The 13,750-nt window shown below is 37.7% G+C and overlaps 1 protein-coding gene across 1 annotated transcript in view; it reads left to right on the top strand.

The window, feature by feature from the left end:
• ranbp3.S (RAN binding protein 3 S homeolog) overlaps positions 1-13,750 on the top strand; it is a 42,066-nt gene that overhangs the window by 15,347 nt on the left and 12,969 nt on the right. Inside the window, exons 6-9 of the mRNA XM_018243629.2 lie at positions 3,925-3,990; positions 7,495-7,587; positions 11,238-11,353; positions 11,869-11,988. Coding sequence (XP_018099118.1) covers positions 3,925-3,990; positions 7,495-7,587; positions 11,238-11,353; positions 11,869-11,988 — 395 coding nt within the window. The remainder of the gene's footprint in view (positions 1-3,924; positions 3,991-7,494; positions 7,588-11,237; positions 11,354-11,868; positions 11,989-13,750) is intronic.

The raw sequence follows: 13,750 nt of genomic DNA, 5'->3' as shown, positions 1-13,750 counted from the left end.
ATTATTTCCTTTTTCTCTGTAATAATAACACCATACCTTGCACGCAATCCAAACTAAGATTTAATTAATCCTTATTGGAAGCAAACCCAGCCTATTGGGTTTATTTAATGTTTAATTGATTTTATAGTAGACTTAAAGTATGAAGATCCAAATTAACGAAAGATCCATTATCCGGAAAACCCCAGGTCCCGAGCATTCTGGATAACTGGTCCCATACCTGTATTACAGATCAACCTAATTTTCTACTTTATAATTTGTGATGAACCCTAAGCTTAGATTTTCAGATACCACTGAGCATGTGATTGTTTCAAACACTTTCCAAGATGGAAAGGCTGGTGCAATAAGTTCATTATGTAAAATATGGCATTTTTTGCCATGTTCATTTTTAGACTTTAGTTCTCTATTAACCTCACCAATTTTAGAATGCCTTATATTTTTTTTTTCTGTGCATGTCTGTAGGTGACATGTCTCACATTAACACTGCCTTTTTTCTTTGTTAAAGCTAAGACAACAAAACAGTACATTACTATATTGTCATACATCTTTCCATTTTCCTTAAAGGAGAATTCAACCCCCTACATAGTTCCCCCCTCCTCCCTGCACAGTGTTACCCCAGAATTGTGCCCCCTCTAGAAATACTGACCACGCATGCAGAGTCAGTGCAGCGGAGCTCATGGGCACCATCTTCAGCGCTTCGGTATTTTTCGTGTCTGCGTGTGCAGTATTTCTAGAGGGGACACAATTCTGGGGTAACACTGCAGGAAGGGGCGCCAATGTGGACTTTTGACCGTGAAGGTTTAGTTCTCCTTTAATGAGAATTACAATATGTATGAAAAACATAGGTGACTCCATATTTTTTAAAGAGGTTTGTTCACCTTTAACTTTTAGTATAATGTAGTTATATTCCGAGACAATTTGCCATTGGATTTCATTTATCTGTTTTTTTGAGTGATTTAGCTTTTTAGTCTGCAGCTCTACAGTTTGCAATTTCAAAAATCAAATTACCCTAGCAACCATGCATTGATTTGAATAAGAGATTGGAATATGTAGATAGTAGAGGACCTGAAAAGAAAGATGATTAATAATAAACTACATTTGTAGCCATGCATGCATTTGTCAGTGAACCCCATTTGAAAGCTGAAAAGAGAGAGAAGGCAAATCAAAAACTTAAAAAATAAAATATAAGGTCCAATTTTAGAATTCGCCATTCTATAGCATACGAAAAGTTAACTTTAAGGTAAACCACTCTTTTTATGGGAGAGAACATCCACAGGCTTTCCAAGAACAGTCAAGACCAGAAAATGCAAAGGAAACCTGTTCCTTATGGCACTCATTGATCACTTCCTGTTCATGTGCAATTTATAACCTTTCCTCTTATTGCTGCTGTCAGAACATCCCCATTTCCAGGACATTCAGCCATGACAACTTTTCTGTGTCATAGAATAACACATAGGGGCTCATTTATAAACTTCGCTCAGGGCAGAATGATTCGCACAGTGAAAATATGTGCACTGCAAATGGTTATATTCATAAAGCTGGATAAGAGTGGTGTATTTAACAACAGAATTGAATTTTTTTTTCGTACTGTGAATGTCCATAAGAGCTTTTTAAATATGGGGGAAAAAAACGCAAATTGCCAAATACTCTGCACTTGAGTTACACCACAACTTTGGTGGCGGAGAAAATATTCGCAAAACAGTTTTACAAATTGTGAATTTATATTACCGTCAAAGCTATATTGGCACATAAGAACCTTGCACAGTGGTCACACTGTTGGCTCATTGCTAATCATTTGCGAAAATGAGTTCGCAATGCGAATTTGCAACGATCAGAAAGACCATACACCTTCTGTGTTTCGTCATCTCGTCACTTCCTCAGAAGCGATCACATGAGGAAAATGGCGAGACGCCACGAAACATGTATGGTCTAAGAGTTAATATCTGGGTGTGCTGTGTGTTTTACTATGCACTATTAAGGTGAAATGTTATGCTTGTAATGGTCTGTAGGGGGAAAGGGTAAACCATGCAGCACAAAAGTAAGTTGTATGGAGTGGTAAGGAGCTCCCTTAATTTGGATTATACTGCACTTACATTTTTGCATGACTGAACAAATTTGGATCTGGAACATGCATATGCAGATGGATTGAGTCACTGTACAATGGCCCTGTAACACGAGTTATAACATGTGTTATACACAGGCCGAGTCAGCAGCTTATTGGCCAGTGTATCGGGGCCCCCCCGACGGGCTTCCCGATCGTGATCTGGTCGAAAGTCGGCCAGCTCTCGATCGGATGGGACTAAAAATGCCGTCGGATCGCGGCCGCATCTGTTCGTTGATGCGGTCCCGCGATCCGGCCGCCCATTACCATTCGTTAGGATCCAATCGTTGGGCCCTAGGGCCCACGATCGGATTAGCCTGATATTGCCCACCTCAAGGTGGGCATATCGGGGAGAGATCCGCTCTTTTGGCGACATCGTGTATGGCCACCTTTAGGGTTAATCGAATTCTGTCAGACTTTATATACACATAAAAAATGTCAAGGCTATCTCATGTCTCCAATGCTATTTGTATTACTCCATCTGGAGATCTGGAAGGTGGCGCCCATGAGCCCCGCTGCGCTTACTCTGCACCGATACATAAGCAAACTCTTAGGAAGAAATTTCTGGGGTAAATTACTATGCGTGGGTGAAGCAGGGAGGGGGCACTACATAGGATAGTAGGTAGGAGCTTTTCTGATTGGGGGGGGTTATTTCTCCTTTAAGCTCTTGAAAGACTGGATAGTAGAGGGCCCACTTACAATTTAGTCACCTTATGACCTCTGGTCGACTGGTCAAACTGGAGATGCTACAGTCAGCCATACCAAATGCTAAACACCATGAGTTTCAATAATCACAGGTCAAGCACTACTACCTATATTCAGGGGGAGATAATCAGCTCCCCAGGAACCTCTCACCCTTTGAGGTCCTCTTTTCAATTCGCTCCCCACCAAAACACGTGTTTTTTGTTTTTTTTTTATAAATATTGGCCCCTCCAGAGGAATGCAAACCTTTACTGTTTATCAGATCTTGGGAAAGATCTTGGGGAACGGGATATGTAATCTGTTTAGCTCACGCTTCTGTCGAATTCAAGTAGATTACACACACCATAAAATACACAAATTTTCCCACAAACGAGTAATATTTGTTGGAGGTGTCAATCAGCCACAGGCACCCTACTTGATATCCTTTGGGACTGCAGTTGGATTCAGTCTTATTGGGCTATGGTCCTGCAGATATGCAAATAGACGTTGGGCCACAAAATACCAGATTCTCCCGTCCGGGTTCTTTTTTGGAAAGAGGGTAAATTGACCGGGCCCTAATGATACATCTGCTCAATGCGGGCAAATTTCCTATCCCCCTTAAATGGAAATCAATTACTCCTCCCCTACCCATTAAATGGTTGTCTAAAGCTGGCCATAGACATACAGATAAAGTCGTACAAATAAAGAGAGTGTATAAAATTCTTCGGACCATGGTAATTGTTAGTTTAGTCGATCAGACAGATTTCTGTTGGCTAACCATAATATGTGCATGTCTTGCCTATCTGACAATATCAATGGGTGACTGTCACTACGATTTGTTGGACATAACTTTCATACAATTGCTGCCACAGTCAGAACATAGCCTGATTTGTTCTTTTACTACATTATTTAATCTCAATAATTAGTTTCAGACTACCTTCACCTTTTGTTATGTAAACATATTTTAGAAGAAAGTTGTAATTTACAAGGCAACTCTGAATATTCACAGGAAACACAAAGGCACTGTGTTAAAATCTTAAAATAAAAGATTTACTTTTAATTGTCTTTGCTTTTCTTGTTTTTCCATAAAAAATTTGCATTTCTTTGGTAAAATCTTTGAGGTTTTTTTTTTCTTTGCCTTTCAGAGGAGAAATCCAGTGGATTCAGGTTAAAACCCCCGACTCTTATTCACGGACAAGCACCTAGCGCAGGTATGACCGGCTTTTTTCTTCTGGGTTAGTGACATAATGTTGGTGTATCTATATTTTCTCCCTTGGTAATTCCAGTCAGATTATTAAAAAAAAATAAACTTTGCTGTAAAGCCACTTTAGCATATTTCTATACAAGGCCATACCTCAATATGTATATACACACCTCTTGTACAACTTGTGTTGGTTAATGTTGCCACCTGTCCGGTAAAATTGATGGTTGATCCCAATGTTATTAATAGGGGGAAAAAAGATAAATATATAGGAAGGCTGGTATTTTTTTCCAGAAATGGTGGCAACCATAGTTGGGGTGAGTGCAGTTAATAGCCCAGTTGGTTTGTGTATCTGGGAAATATTGCTTAAAGGGGACCTGTCACCCTAAGAAATAATTCCAGATCATCTTTTGTGTTTGTTAAGCAAAATAAACTTTTCTTGCATTATATAAATTATTTAAATCTTTGTTGTCACCTGCCTTGGCATTCACGACCACAGCAAGCAGGCAACAGCCATTTTGTGGACACTGCTATTAAGATAAGATTTGTAACACCTTTAAAGGAATAGTTCAGTGTGGAAATAAAAACTGTGTAAATAGATAGGCTGTGCAAAATAAAAAATGTTTCTAATATAGTCAGTTAGCCAAAAATGTAATATATAAAGGCTGGAGTGAACAGATGTCTAATAAAACAGCCAGAATCCAACTTCCTGCTTTTCAGCTCTATAGCTCTGAGTTAGTCAGCGACTTGAAGGGGGGCCACATGGTACATTTCTGTTCAGTGAGTTTGTAATTGATCCTCAGCATTCAGCTCAGATTCAAGAGCAACAGAAATGACCCATGTGGCCCCCCCTCAAGTCTCTGATTGGTTACTGCCTGGTAACCAGGGCAACCAGTCAGTGTAAACCAAGAGAGCTGAAAAGTAGTGCTCTGACTGACTTGTTTTACATCAAATCACTCCAGCCCTTATACATTACATTTTTGGCTAACTAACTGTAATAGAAACATTTTTTATTTTGCACAGCCTATCTATTTACCCAGTTTTTATTTTTACACTGAACAATTCCTTTAAAACCTGGTTTATGTGCTAGAATGTGGGACTTGATGCCCACGCCCACTAACTACACAATTATAGACTGTGAGCAGAGCAGTGACATGTAGGAAATGGAAAGTGAAAGTAATTGCCTGCTCCGCCTTTATGCCTAAGGCATAGAGGAGGGGCAGGCAATATATGATTGACAGCTGAATCTTTAAATGCATTTATAACAGGTATGGATGTTTTAATGAAAAAAATAATTTGGGTTTCATGATTTATTTGTAAAGGTCTTTTATTGTACAAATTTTTACATCTGGGTGTCAGGTCTACTTTCATGTATTTCATTCAGAAAAATTTTTTTCCAAGGGTTTTACAGCCAGGTGAGAGATCAAGATTAATGATGAATCACAAAAATTAAAAAACCTGTTATCTTGTGACATGGCACAAAGGCTGAAAAAAGTAAGAGCTGTGGATGGTCTGTTTGGCACCACAGCATCCACTGAGGAAGAACTGTGGCCATCAAAATTCACTTGTTTGCTGGAAGCTCCTTTCTTTTATTTCAATGCAATAGGTATTTTTATTGATGGGTTCTACCACTCGGGGTAGATATTACTTAAATTGTCATTCCTAACTAATACCTGAATAGCCCTACTAGCATCTGTCATAGGCAATATTTTTTCTGTTTAAAGAACAGGAGTTTTGGAAAAGGCAGATTTGATTGAAACAGTTCTCCCATAGTATGACGTAGTCTGACAATGCTAGCTCTTTGGTGCACTGAATGGTGATAAAGTACATCTGAAAATACATTACCATTGCTACCTGTGGAAATCACTGTGGGTAAAAATTCTAATCATATATAAACAAATGCATGCTTATGCAATTTGTATATTTTACTTGGGGCAATTCCAGCTGGTCTCCATGGCAAGGTTTTTTTTTTTTTTTTTTTTTTTATAGAGATGTGTCATTTGGAGAGACTTTACCACAAGCGACAGAGCACCCTTTGTGCCATTACCCTTATGATAATACATCCACTTAAAACTCCCTACATCATTAGCCTGATAGATCATTGTTAGATCATGTTTTCTTTTAAATAACTATAGTGTATGTTACATGAAACCTGACCCTAAATTAAGGCCCTGTCCTAATGTGTTGAATAACTCCATACATTTGAATTCATAGATCTTCCTTTCCTATTCAGTTTTAAATCTCCTTTTAAGACCTTAATGTCCTTTGATTTTGATTGCAGAAGTCTTGCCCCGCTGGTGTATTACATGATTTGGTTTTGATTCATCTGTACAAGTTATCTGTATTTGTAACTTCCTAATTTATTGACCGTGAATACCTTTCACTGATCTAACCGTATATATACTGTGCATTTCCAGCATTCATTTTGTATTTTGCCTTGGTGCTCTGAAAGCTTGCAATGTATTTTTATTGTTAGCCAATATAGGTATCACTTCTACAATACTTTTTTTTTTTTTTTTTATTTGTGTAAATTGATAAATACCTGACAATACCTTTTACTTTACCCCAGCTAAGATCTAATTAATAACTATGATTATACTATTTGTTATTTTTTAGTAGACCCAAGGTATGGAAATCCAAATTACAGACCTGTTTTATGGATGTTATCTAGAAATCCCCAGGTCCCAAGCTTTCTGCATAATAGATTCCATACCTGTAATTTATGGAGTGTTGGTCTTGGTGACTGTATGTAATTTCCAGCCAGTTCTTTATCCAAGTTAAGTTACCTGGCTTTCTTTTTTTAATATAAATTGGCAAGTTCTATCTCTGTTGCTGATGAAAAAACACTAAGTTTTGTGCAAAACTGTATTATTTGAAGGATGTTTCCACTATGCATTGAGACTTTAAAAAAAAAAAAAAGTGCAAAGCTCTGAAGTAAACTGATTTAACTGGGACCTGTAATGGATATAACTGTGGTCAAACTTGATAAGATTAATAATTCTTCAAAATGGGCCTCAAACTATACATATTGGATAGCTGGAGAATCTGTGCCTACCATCACCTCTTCCAGGCACTCCAGATCTAAAGGTGGCAATAGACGCAAAGATCCTATCGTACGATTTGAGGATTTGTACGATTTTCAGACCGTGTGTAGAGAGTCCCGACATTTTTTGTCCCCATAGGGCCGAACGTTCAGATTACCCCCGATATAGCCATGCCGTTAGTGGCATATCGGGGAAAGATCGGCTTGTTTGCCGATGTCGCCAAACGAGCCGATCTTTGCGTCTTTGGCCACCTTTATAGTATACTCTTATCAGTGGTGATCTGGTCTCTAGAATTGGCTTGAAAAATATACTCCTTTAGTAGCATATTGCAATGACACAAAGAATAACCCACTATAGAATATTTAAAATGGGTAAAACCTTCTGGATATACCTAGTTCATTATTATTATTTTTATACCTTTTGAGCTACATGCAATGGGAGAATGTTTTTGTCTCCCCCCTCCCTATAAGGTCTTCCAAGCCAGAAGCCTAAGGAGCAGCAGCGCAGTGTTTTGCGTCCAGCAGTGTTACAAGCTCCACAGCAGAAGACCTTCTCAACACCTGGTAAATATTTAGTCATATTTTATTTCCTGATACTTATATAATCACTTGTAAAGCACTTGCGAAATGTGTTGGCAATATTAATCATTTATAGCCGTCTCAGTCCCAGTGGGGTTTACAGTCTAAGGCAGGGATTCCCAGGACGTAGATTGCGGTCTACCAGTCGACCTCCGTTACTTTCCTGGTAGATCGTGACCTTCCCAAAGTTTTAAACGGCACTTCCTGGTAGTGACGTCAGAAGTCACGCGAGATGAGACTTCAGACGTGAATCCTTACTGAGCCACAGCGCAGTGCTGCAGCCCAGTAGCTGCCATCTTTATTTTACTGAGGAGAAGGGACATGAAAGGGGAATGAAGTGAAGTGCGAGGCACAGGCAAGGAGGGCGGGCATTTCTCATAATCAGCGCTATCCCACTTGCCTCTACACGCCGGGTAAACATGAGAAGGGAAAGAAAATGCAAATAAGAAAGATGTGAGTAATCGGTGGAATATTTGCAGCACAGCTTTACATAAGTAAACATATAAATGAGCATTTGTATATACTTAACTGTAGCTAATGAATGCACAGCCCTGGTGTGCAGTAGGAGGGAATTGTGGAATTCCACTGTGCTAATAGAAAACGCTGTATTTAACGGTGTCCTGTAATTTGATTACTTTCATATGCAGGACAATACTAAGTACAACCAATTAGCAGTCACCATTGGTCCCTTTTTGAAGTAGCAATTTTGCCAGTCTCCCTTATACATGATTCCAGGATATGTAAGCATTAAAGGTTAGAAATCTCTGCCCCATAGGCATTCCCAATTAAATTGTTTTCTTGAAGAAACTCTGCCTTCTAAGGGGGGGTTTTGAGGAAAACGCTCACTTGTTTTTGTTTTGTTTTTGAATGCCTTTTTGCCTATTCATTACACTTGATTCCCTTTGTTATGTGGTTGTTTTAAAGGTTACCATTTATAGCTAGTAGTCCATGCCTTAAAGAAGTGGGGCAATATCAGATTAAAGTAGATCACAAAAACTGATTTTACATAATGGAAAAGGAAACCTAACATCAAAAGCTAGCACATCAAGCAGGTTTTCTTTTTTTTTTTTTATAAAAATGCCTCTCACAAGTGTAAAGCCACCTGCACTGGGTCATGCACATAATAAATGCTCATTAATGCACGTGTATTTCAGTAAACATGATTGCTCACACCAGATGATTTCTCGAGGTGCAGGTGGCATATCATCACACCAACATTTTTTGGGAGGCGTAAACAGGTCTGGATTTGTGGAGAGGCCACCCGGGCCTAGGGTGGTAGGATTTTAGGGGGCGCCATGCTGCCCAACCACACCCACAGTGGTTCAGAAACACTGGGGATGCAAGGAGATACGATCAGTTTTTAAATTTCCCGTGCGCAAATTCCCATTGCTCCAGTCCCAGTGATGAAAATTTGAGAAAATAAAAGGGAGGGGATGGGGGGCGATGAACGACAGCGGGCCTAGGGGCGCCTGCCATGTAAATCCAGCCCTGTGCAGGCTGTAACAAGCACAGACACGGAGGGGCAGGCTACAGGCACAGAGGGGAAGGGAAGGAGGGCTGAGAGCAACAAGCACAGAGGGGAAGGTGTTCTTTCTTTTATCACCTGCTATATTTTGTAAAATGAACATGGTAATTAGGGGTGTGGCCACAAAATGGGCATGGTTTAAAAAATTGCCTTGCACTATCAAGGTAGATCTCCTGATGGGGGCCAGGTGTCGAGAGTAGATTCCCAGTGTAAAAAAGTCTGGGCACCCCTGGTCTAAGGTCTCCTCACTTTTACACACACAGTAGGGCCAACTTTATTGGCTAACTATAAAGATTAAACACTATTAGTTGGTAATAACAAATTTTCATTAGTGGGAAATATATGTTGTTTGATTTACTAATCTAGGTGTTCTTTAGCACAGATGCAGGTAACCACAACAGCCAATGTGCTCTTCACGTTTGTTTTTAAAGGGCACCTATTTTCAGAAATGATAGGTATACATATACAATGATAAGTTACCTGAAATTTCCTCGCTAGTCAACTTTGGGTGACATTTCAAAAGCAAAGCAATACATATGTTTTCCCATCAGTGATTTACATTATTTCTGATGGGAAAGCATTCGCAGGTTTAAAGAGGAGATTTGCTGCAAGCGTCTAATTTCCTTGTGTGTCAATCACTTGCTATTGTTAACAGAATTGGTTTTTTTTTTTAATTTTTCTTAGTAAATGAGTACTGGTCCAGAAGGGCACAGCATTGCAGAGTGCAGACAAGGCAGAAGCTGAAATGATCACTTTTTGCTTTGTGTTTGTCTAATGGAAATGCATGCATTAGCCTGCCTTTTGTAAACACAGGAAAGTTGTATGAAAATAGTTTGTTATATGCTATAAGCAAAGAAATATGGAACTCTTTTGTTCACCAATCCTGTTTTTCCTATAGGGGCTTCTTGACTGGTTCTTGCTCCACTGCTCAAACTGTGTGTTTATAGGATGCAGCGCTTTTAATGGCAGCAGAAATTCACTTTTCTTTTGCACTAAGTGCCCAACATTTTGTGCTCTCTAAATTTACGGGCTTTTCCTGGCGGGGGTGGGGGTAGTTTACCTAGTAAAATTAAACGTTGCTTTTTTCAGAAGAACCTCAACTTTTAATTCACACTGAATTTTTGTACATTTTCTCTTCTGAAACCAGATTTAGAGCTCTGAATACCAAAATAAAAAATGGCTATTTTTCATGCTAAAGGGATTTATACCAGAATTTTTTTTTTTTTTTTTATGCACAAAATTTCAGCTGATTTGGAAACCCTCATGTTTTCAAACGTGCCAATACCAGATATGGATAGTTTAATGGAGATTTCTGACTTCTATAGCTCTATATACTTTATAGATTCCAAAACCCAAAAATCCTGGAATAGTTTTTACCCCAGTAAACCATATATTCTTGAAAGTACAAATTCTACACAATCCAAAATAGCTAACATGTCTTTCTATTCCTACTTACCAAACATCAATGCTTTTCTAAACTTAGCAGTATCCATAAAAATTCTGAAATCACCAAAAAGTTTCAATTAGCAAGTTCATATCTTCCATATAGCTTTAGGTACCAATAAAAAAACATTGTAAATATGAATGCCAAGCAGTTTGATGCCCATTTGCCTAGGATTACGATAGTATCCGGAATTTAGAGACTCCAAAATGAAGTGCATAAAAATTGTCCCGGGTGTCATTTCAGCTATTAAAATTCAACACAATTACTGTATATTTTGTGTGATAAAAACACAAAAAAAAAAATCATAACCCCAAAACCATATATTTTTGGAAAGTACACATTCGGACAAATCCAAAACAGATATATATATATATATATATATATATATATATATATATATATATATATATATATATATATATATATATATATATATATATATATATATATATATATATATATATATATATATATATATATATATATATATATATATATATATATATATATATATATAATTAGACTATTTTGTGCAGATCCATCACATAAAATAAGATTAAGAAACATTTAAATTACAGGTTGGAATGTTTTAAATGTATAAGACCACCTTATTTGTTTTCATTATTTCAAAAGCTTTGTAGCCAGGCATTTCTGTTTCTCTTGTAGGCTTCAGTAGTGGAACAAATGGCATCAGTCTATCCTCTGAATCCTCCGATTCATGCCCAGATCTTTCAGCAGGAGACCCATCCATACATCAGATAAACTCTGATGCTGATAGAAAAGTAGGTAAAATTAATCTCTCATTGTCCATATTGTGTATACAGAATATACATTGTAACTTCCGAAAATTCTCAGACCATTTCTGATGCTAATGCTCTGGTGATTTAGCATGCGGGTAATAATGGCAATATTTTAACCTGCTCTTGTGAGCTTCTTTGACATAGATATTGACAGAACTCCCATATTCGGGTCAGCAACCATTCGACTTTCAAAACTGGACACCATTGTGAAGGTCTACAGATGGATTCATTTATTTCAAGTGGTGCTGTATAACATAAGGAGTCGTGCCAGTTCTCGATACCTTAAGATTTCTCTTTCCAGTTTGCCCTCTGAAGCAATGTTTAGTGCACATTCAATAATACATTAATTAAACTTGGTTTGTAAACATTCTTTCTAACCAGTTAGTGAGAAGAACAAAGAATTGTATGTTTTACATTGTAAAAAGATTTTATGCTTTCGAGAAATGTCACACATTTTATATGTAAACTTTTATTTTTATTTTTTTTAAATGCTTCAGGACAGCAATGCTGAAACAGAGTCTTGTATTGTGAAAGACATCATTGAAGATTCGGAACAGGATGAGCATAAGAAACAGCAGTCTTTTGTCTTTGGGCAGAACCTGCGTGACAGAGTGAACGTGAGTCAATTGAATCATGACCTTTTTTTATATCATTTCAAACTTTTGGTTCCCTTTCACCTATTTGGTTATTGTTGCTTAAGGTCCTGTTTATTCTTATATTGTACATGGACGATAAAGCTCATTTACAGGTTTTAGAGGTTAAAAAGGAATATCACACACTGATATACCTGTACAATCTTCTTGGAAGCATTAGTAAAAGTGACTGTTAATGCAAAAGGAATTATACCGTCAAGGTATGATCTTTTTGTGAAGATGTGTGCTCCAGACAGCCCAATATGTAGGTGGTCCCCATTGAAACTCTGATTACATGATCTCATCATGTCCATATACAGGCAGTTATCGTGGATAGGCCATCAAATCTAATTATTGAACCAAGTGGTTACTGCTCATATAATTCTTATCAAAAATTACGTCCTAGAGGAGTGGCACACTGCCAGTCTATGAAGTTGTAATTAGCGCACCACTCGTATTTAAATAAGGTACAGCATGGCCTATAACCTATCCGGAAAGAGAGATGTTAGCTGCAGTAACTATAGACTGGTTACAAGTAGCATGTCTTTCAGAAAAGCATAATAGCAAAGAAACATGTAAATGCAAAAGAAGAAAATAGAAGAAAAAAAATGAAGAGTAAAGAAAAAATAAGGGGGGAAAAAACGCTAAAAAGGTAACCCGAGTACTGGTGTCACGTGTGTATCAGGTTGAGAAAGTATATGCAAAACACGTGCCAGCAAGCCTTTATTTTTGTTTTTACATTTATTGAAGAATCTTTACTACTGTTTAATATTTTTATTCAACAGATCCGTGAAACCATTTAAGGAAGTGGGGCTTTGTTTTTTTTTTTTATAGGGAAGTCAGTTTCTCTTACTATGAGATAATTAAGTGTAAATACCAGACCACAGTCCTCCGCACCCTGCCTTCTTCCTCGTTTGGTGTTCCAGTGCCTAGGTAGAAAATCTCAACAGAAATCTTTGGGACAACGCCACCTCTATAATTTCCTTTCCTGATCTTTAATTCATGAATTGCTGTTTTTTTAATTTACAAGTTAATGAACTCACTTTTTAATAATTAATGCTATTAAGCATGTGTGCTTTAGTTAATTGATTAGCCCATTATATACTAAAATAAATCATCAAATTTGAATTAAATTACTAATTAATTTATTGACCTGCTGGCACAGAATTGATTTGGGAATTATGCACCTGATTGAATTGGCACTTAGCACTTTATAAGAATTGTACACTTTATATTTATTTATTTAAAATCAATTTTGGGAAATATTTGGAGAATGTGAGGTTTTACTGCTACTCTATTTACGAAAGATCGGGTTAGTAAAAACAACAAGCCAAAGACCACTTGCTTCAATAGCAATAGGGGCAATAATAAGATTTAGGATACCGAGTAGGGTCAGCCACCCGTTCGGCAAAGGCAATAAAGGTTAAAGTAATAGCTTTTAGCAATTAACAGCAGCATATGACGCCAAACCTGTTCAATTAACCGTCTGTATATATTGTACCCATTGTAGTTGTAGTCAGCCACCAGGTACCAGATTCAAGGGCATACTGTGTACGCTATATAATTAAGGGGCAATAGACCCCAATAACATTGGTGCTGGTCACACTCATGGCTTTATAATGGTGCAAAAGTTTGTGGCAGATACAGGTATGGAACCTGTTATCCAGAATGCTCAGGACCTGGGGTTTTCCGGATAAAGTGTCTTTCCATAGTTTGAATCGTTTATGGAGTTTTCTGAATAATGGGT

Source organism: Xenopus laevis, chromosome 1S, assembly GCF_017654675.1.
Source record: "Xenopus laevis strain J_2021 chromosome 1S, Xenopus_laevis_v10.1, whole genome shotgun sequence".
Classification (NCBI taxonomy): domain Eukaryota; kingdom Metazoa; phylum Chordata; class Amphibia; order Anura; family Pipidae; genus Xenopus; species Xenopus laevis.
The sequence above is the reverse complement of the archived record's forward strand: the minus strand, read 5'-3'. Positions and strand labels throughout refer to the sequence as shown.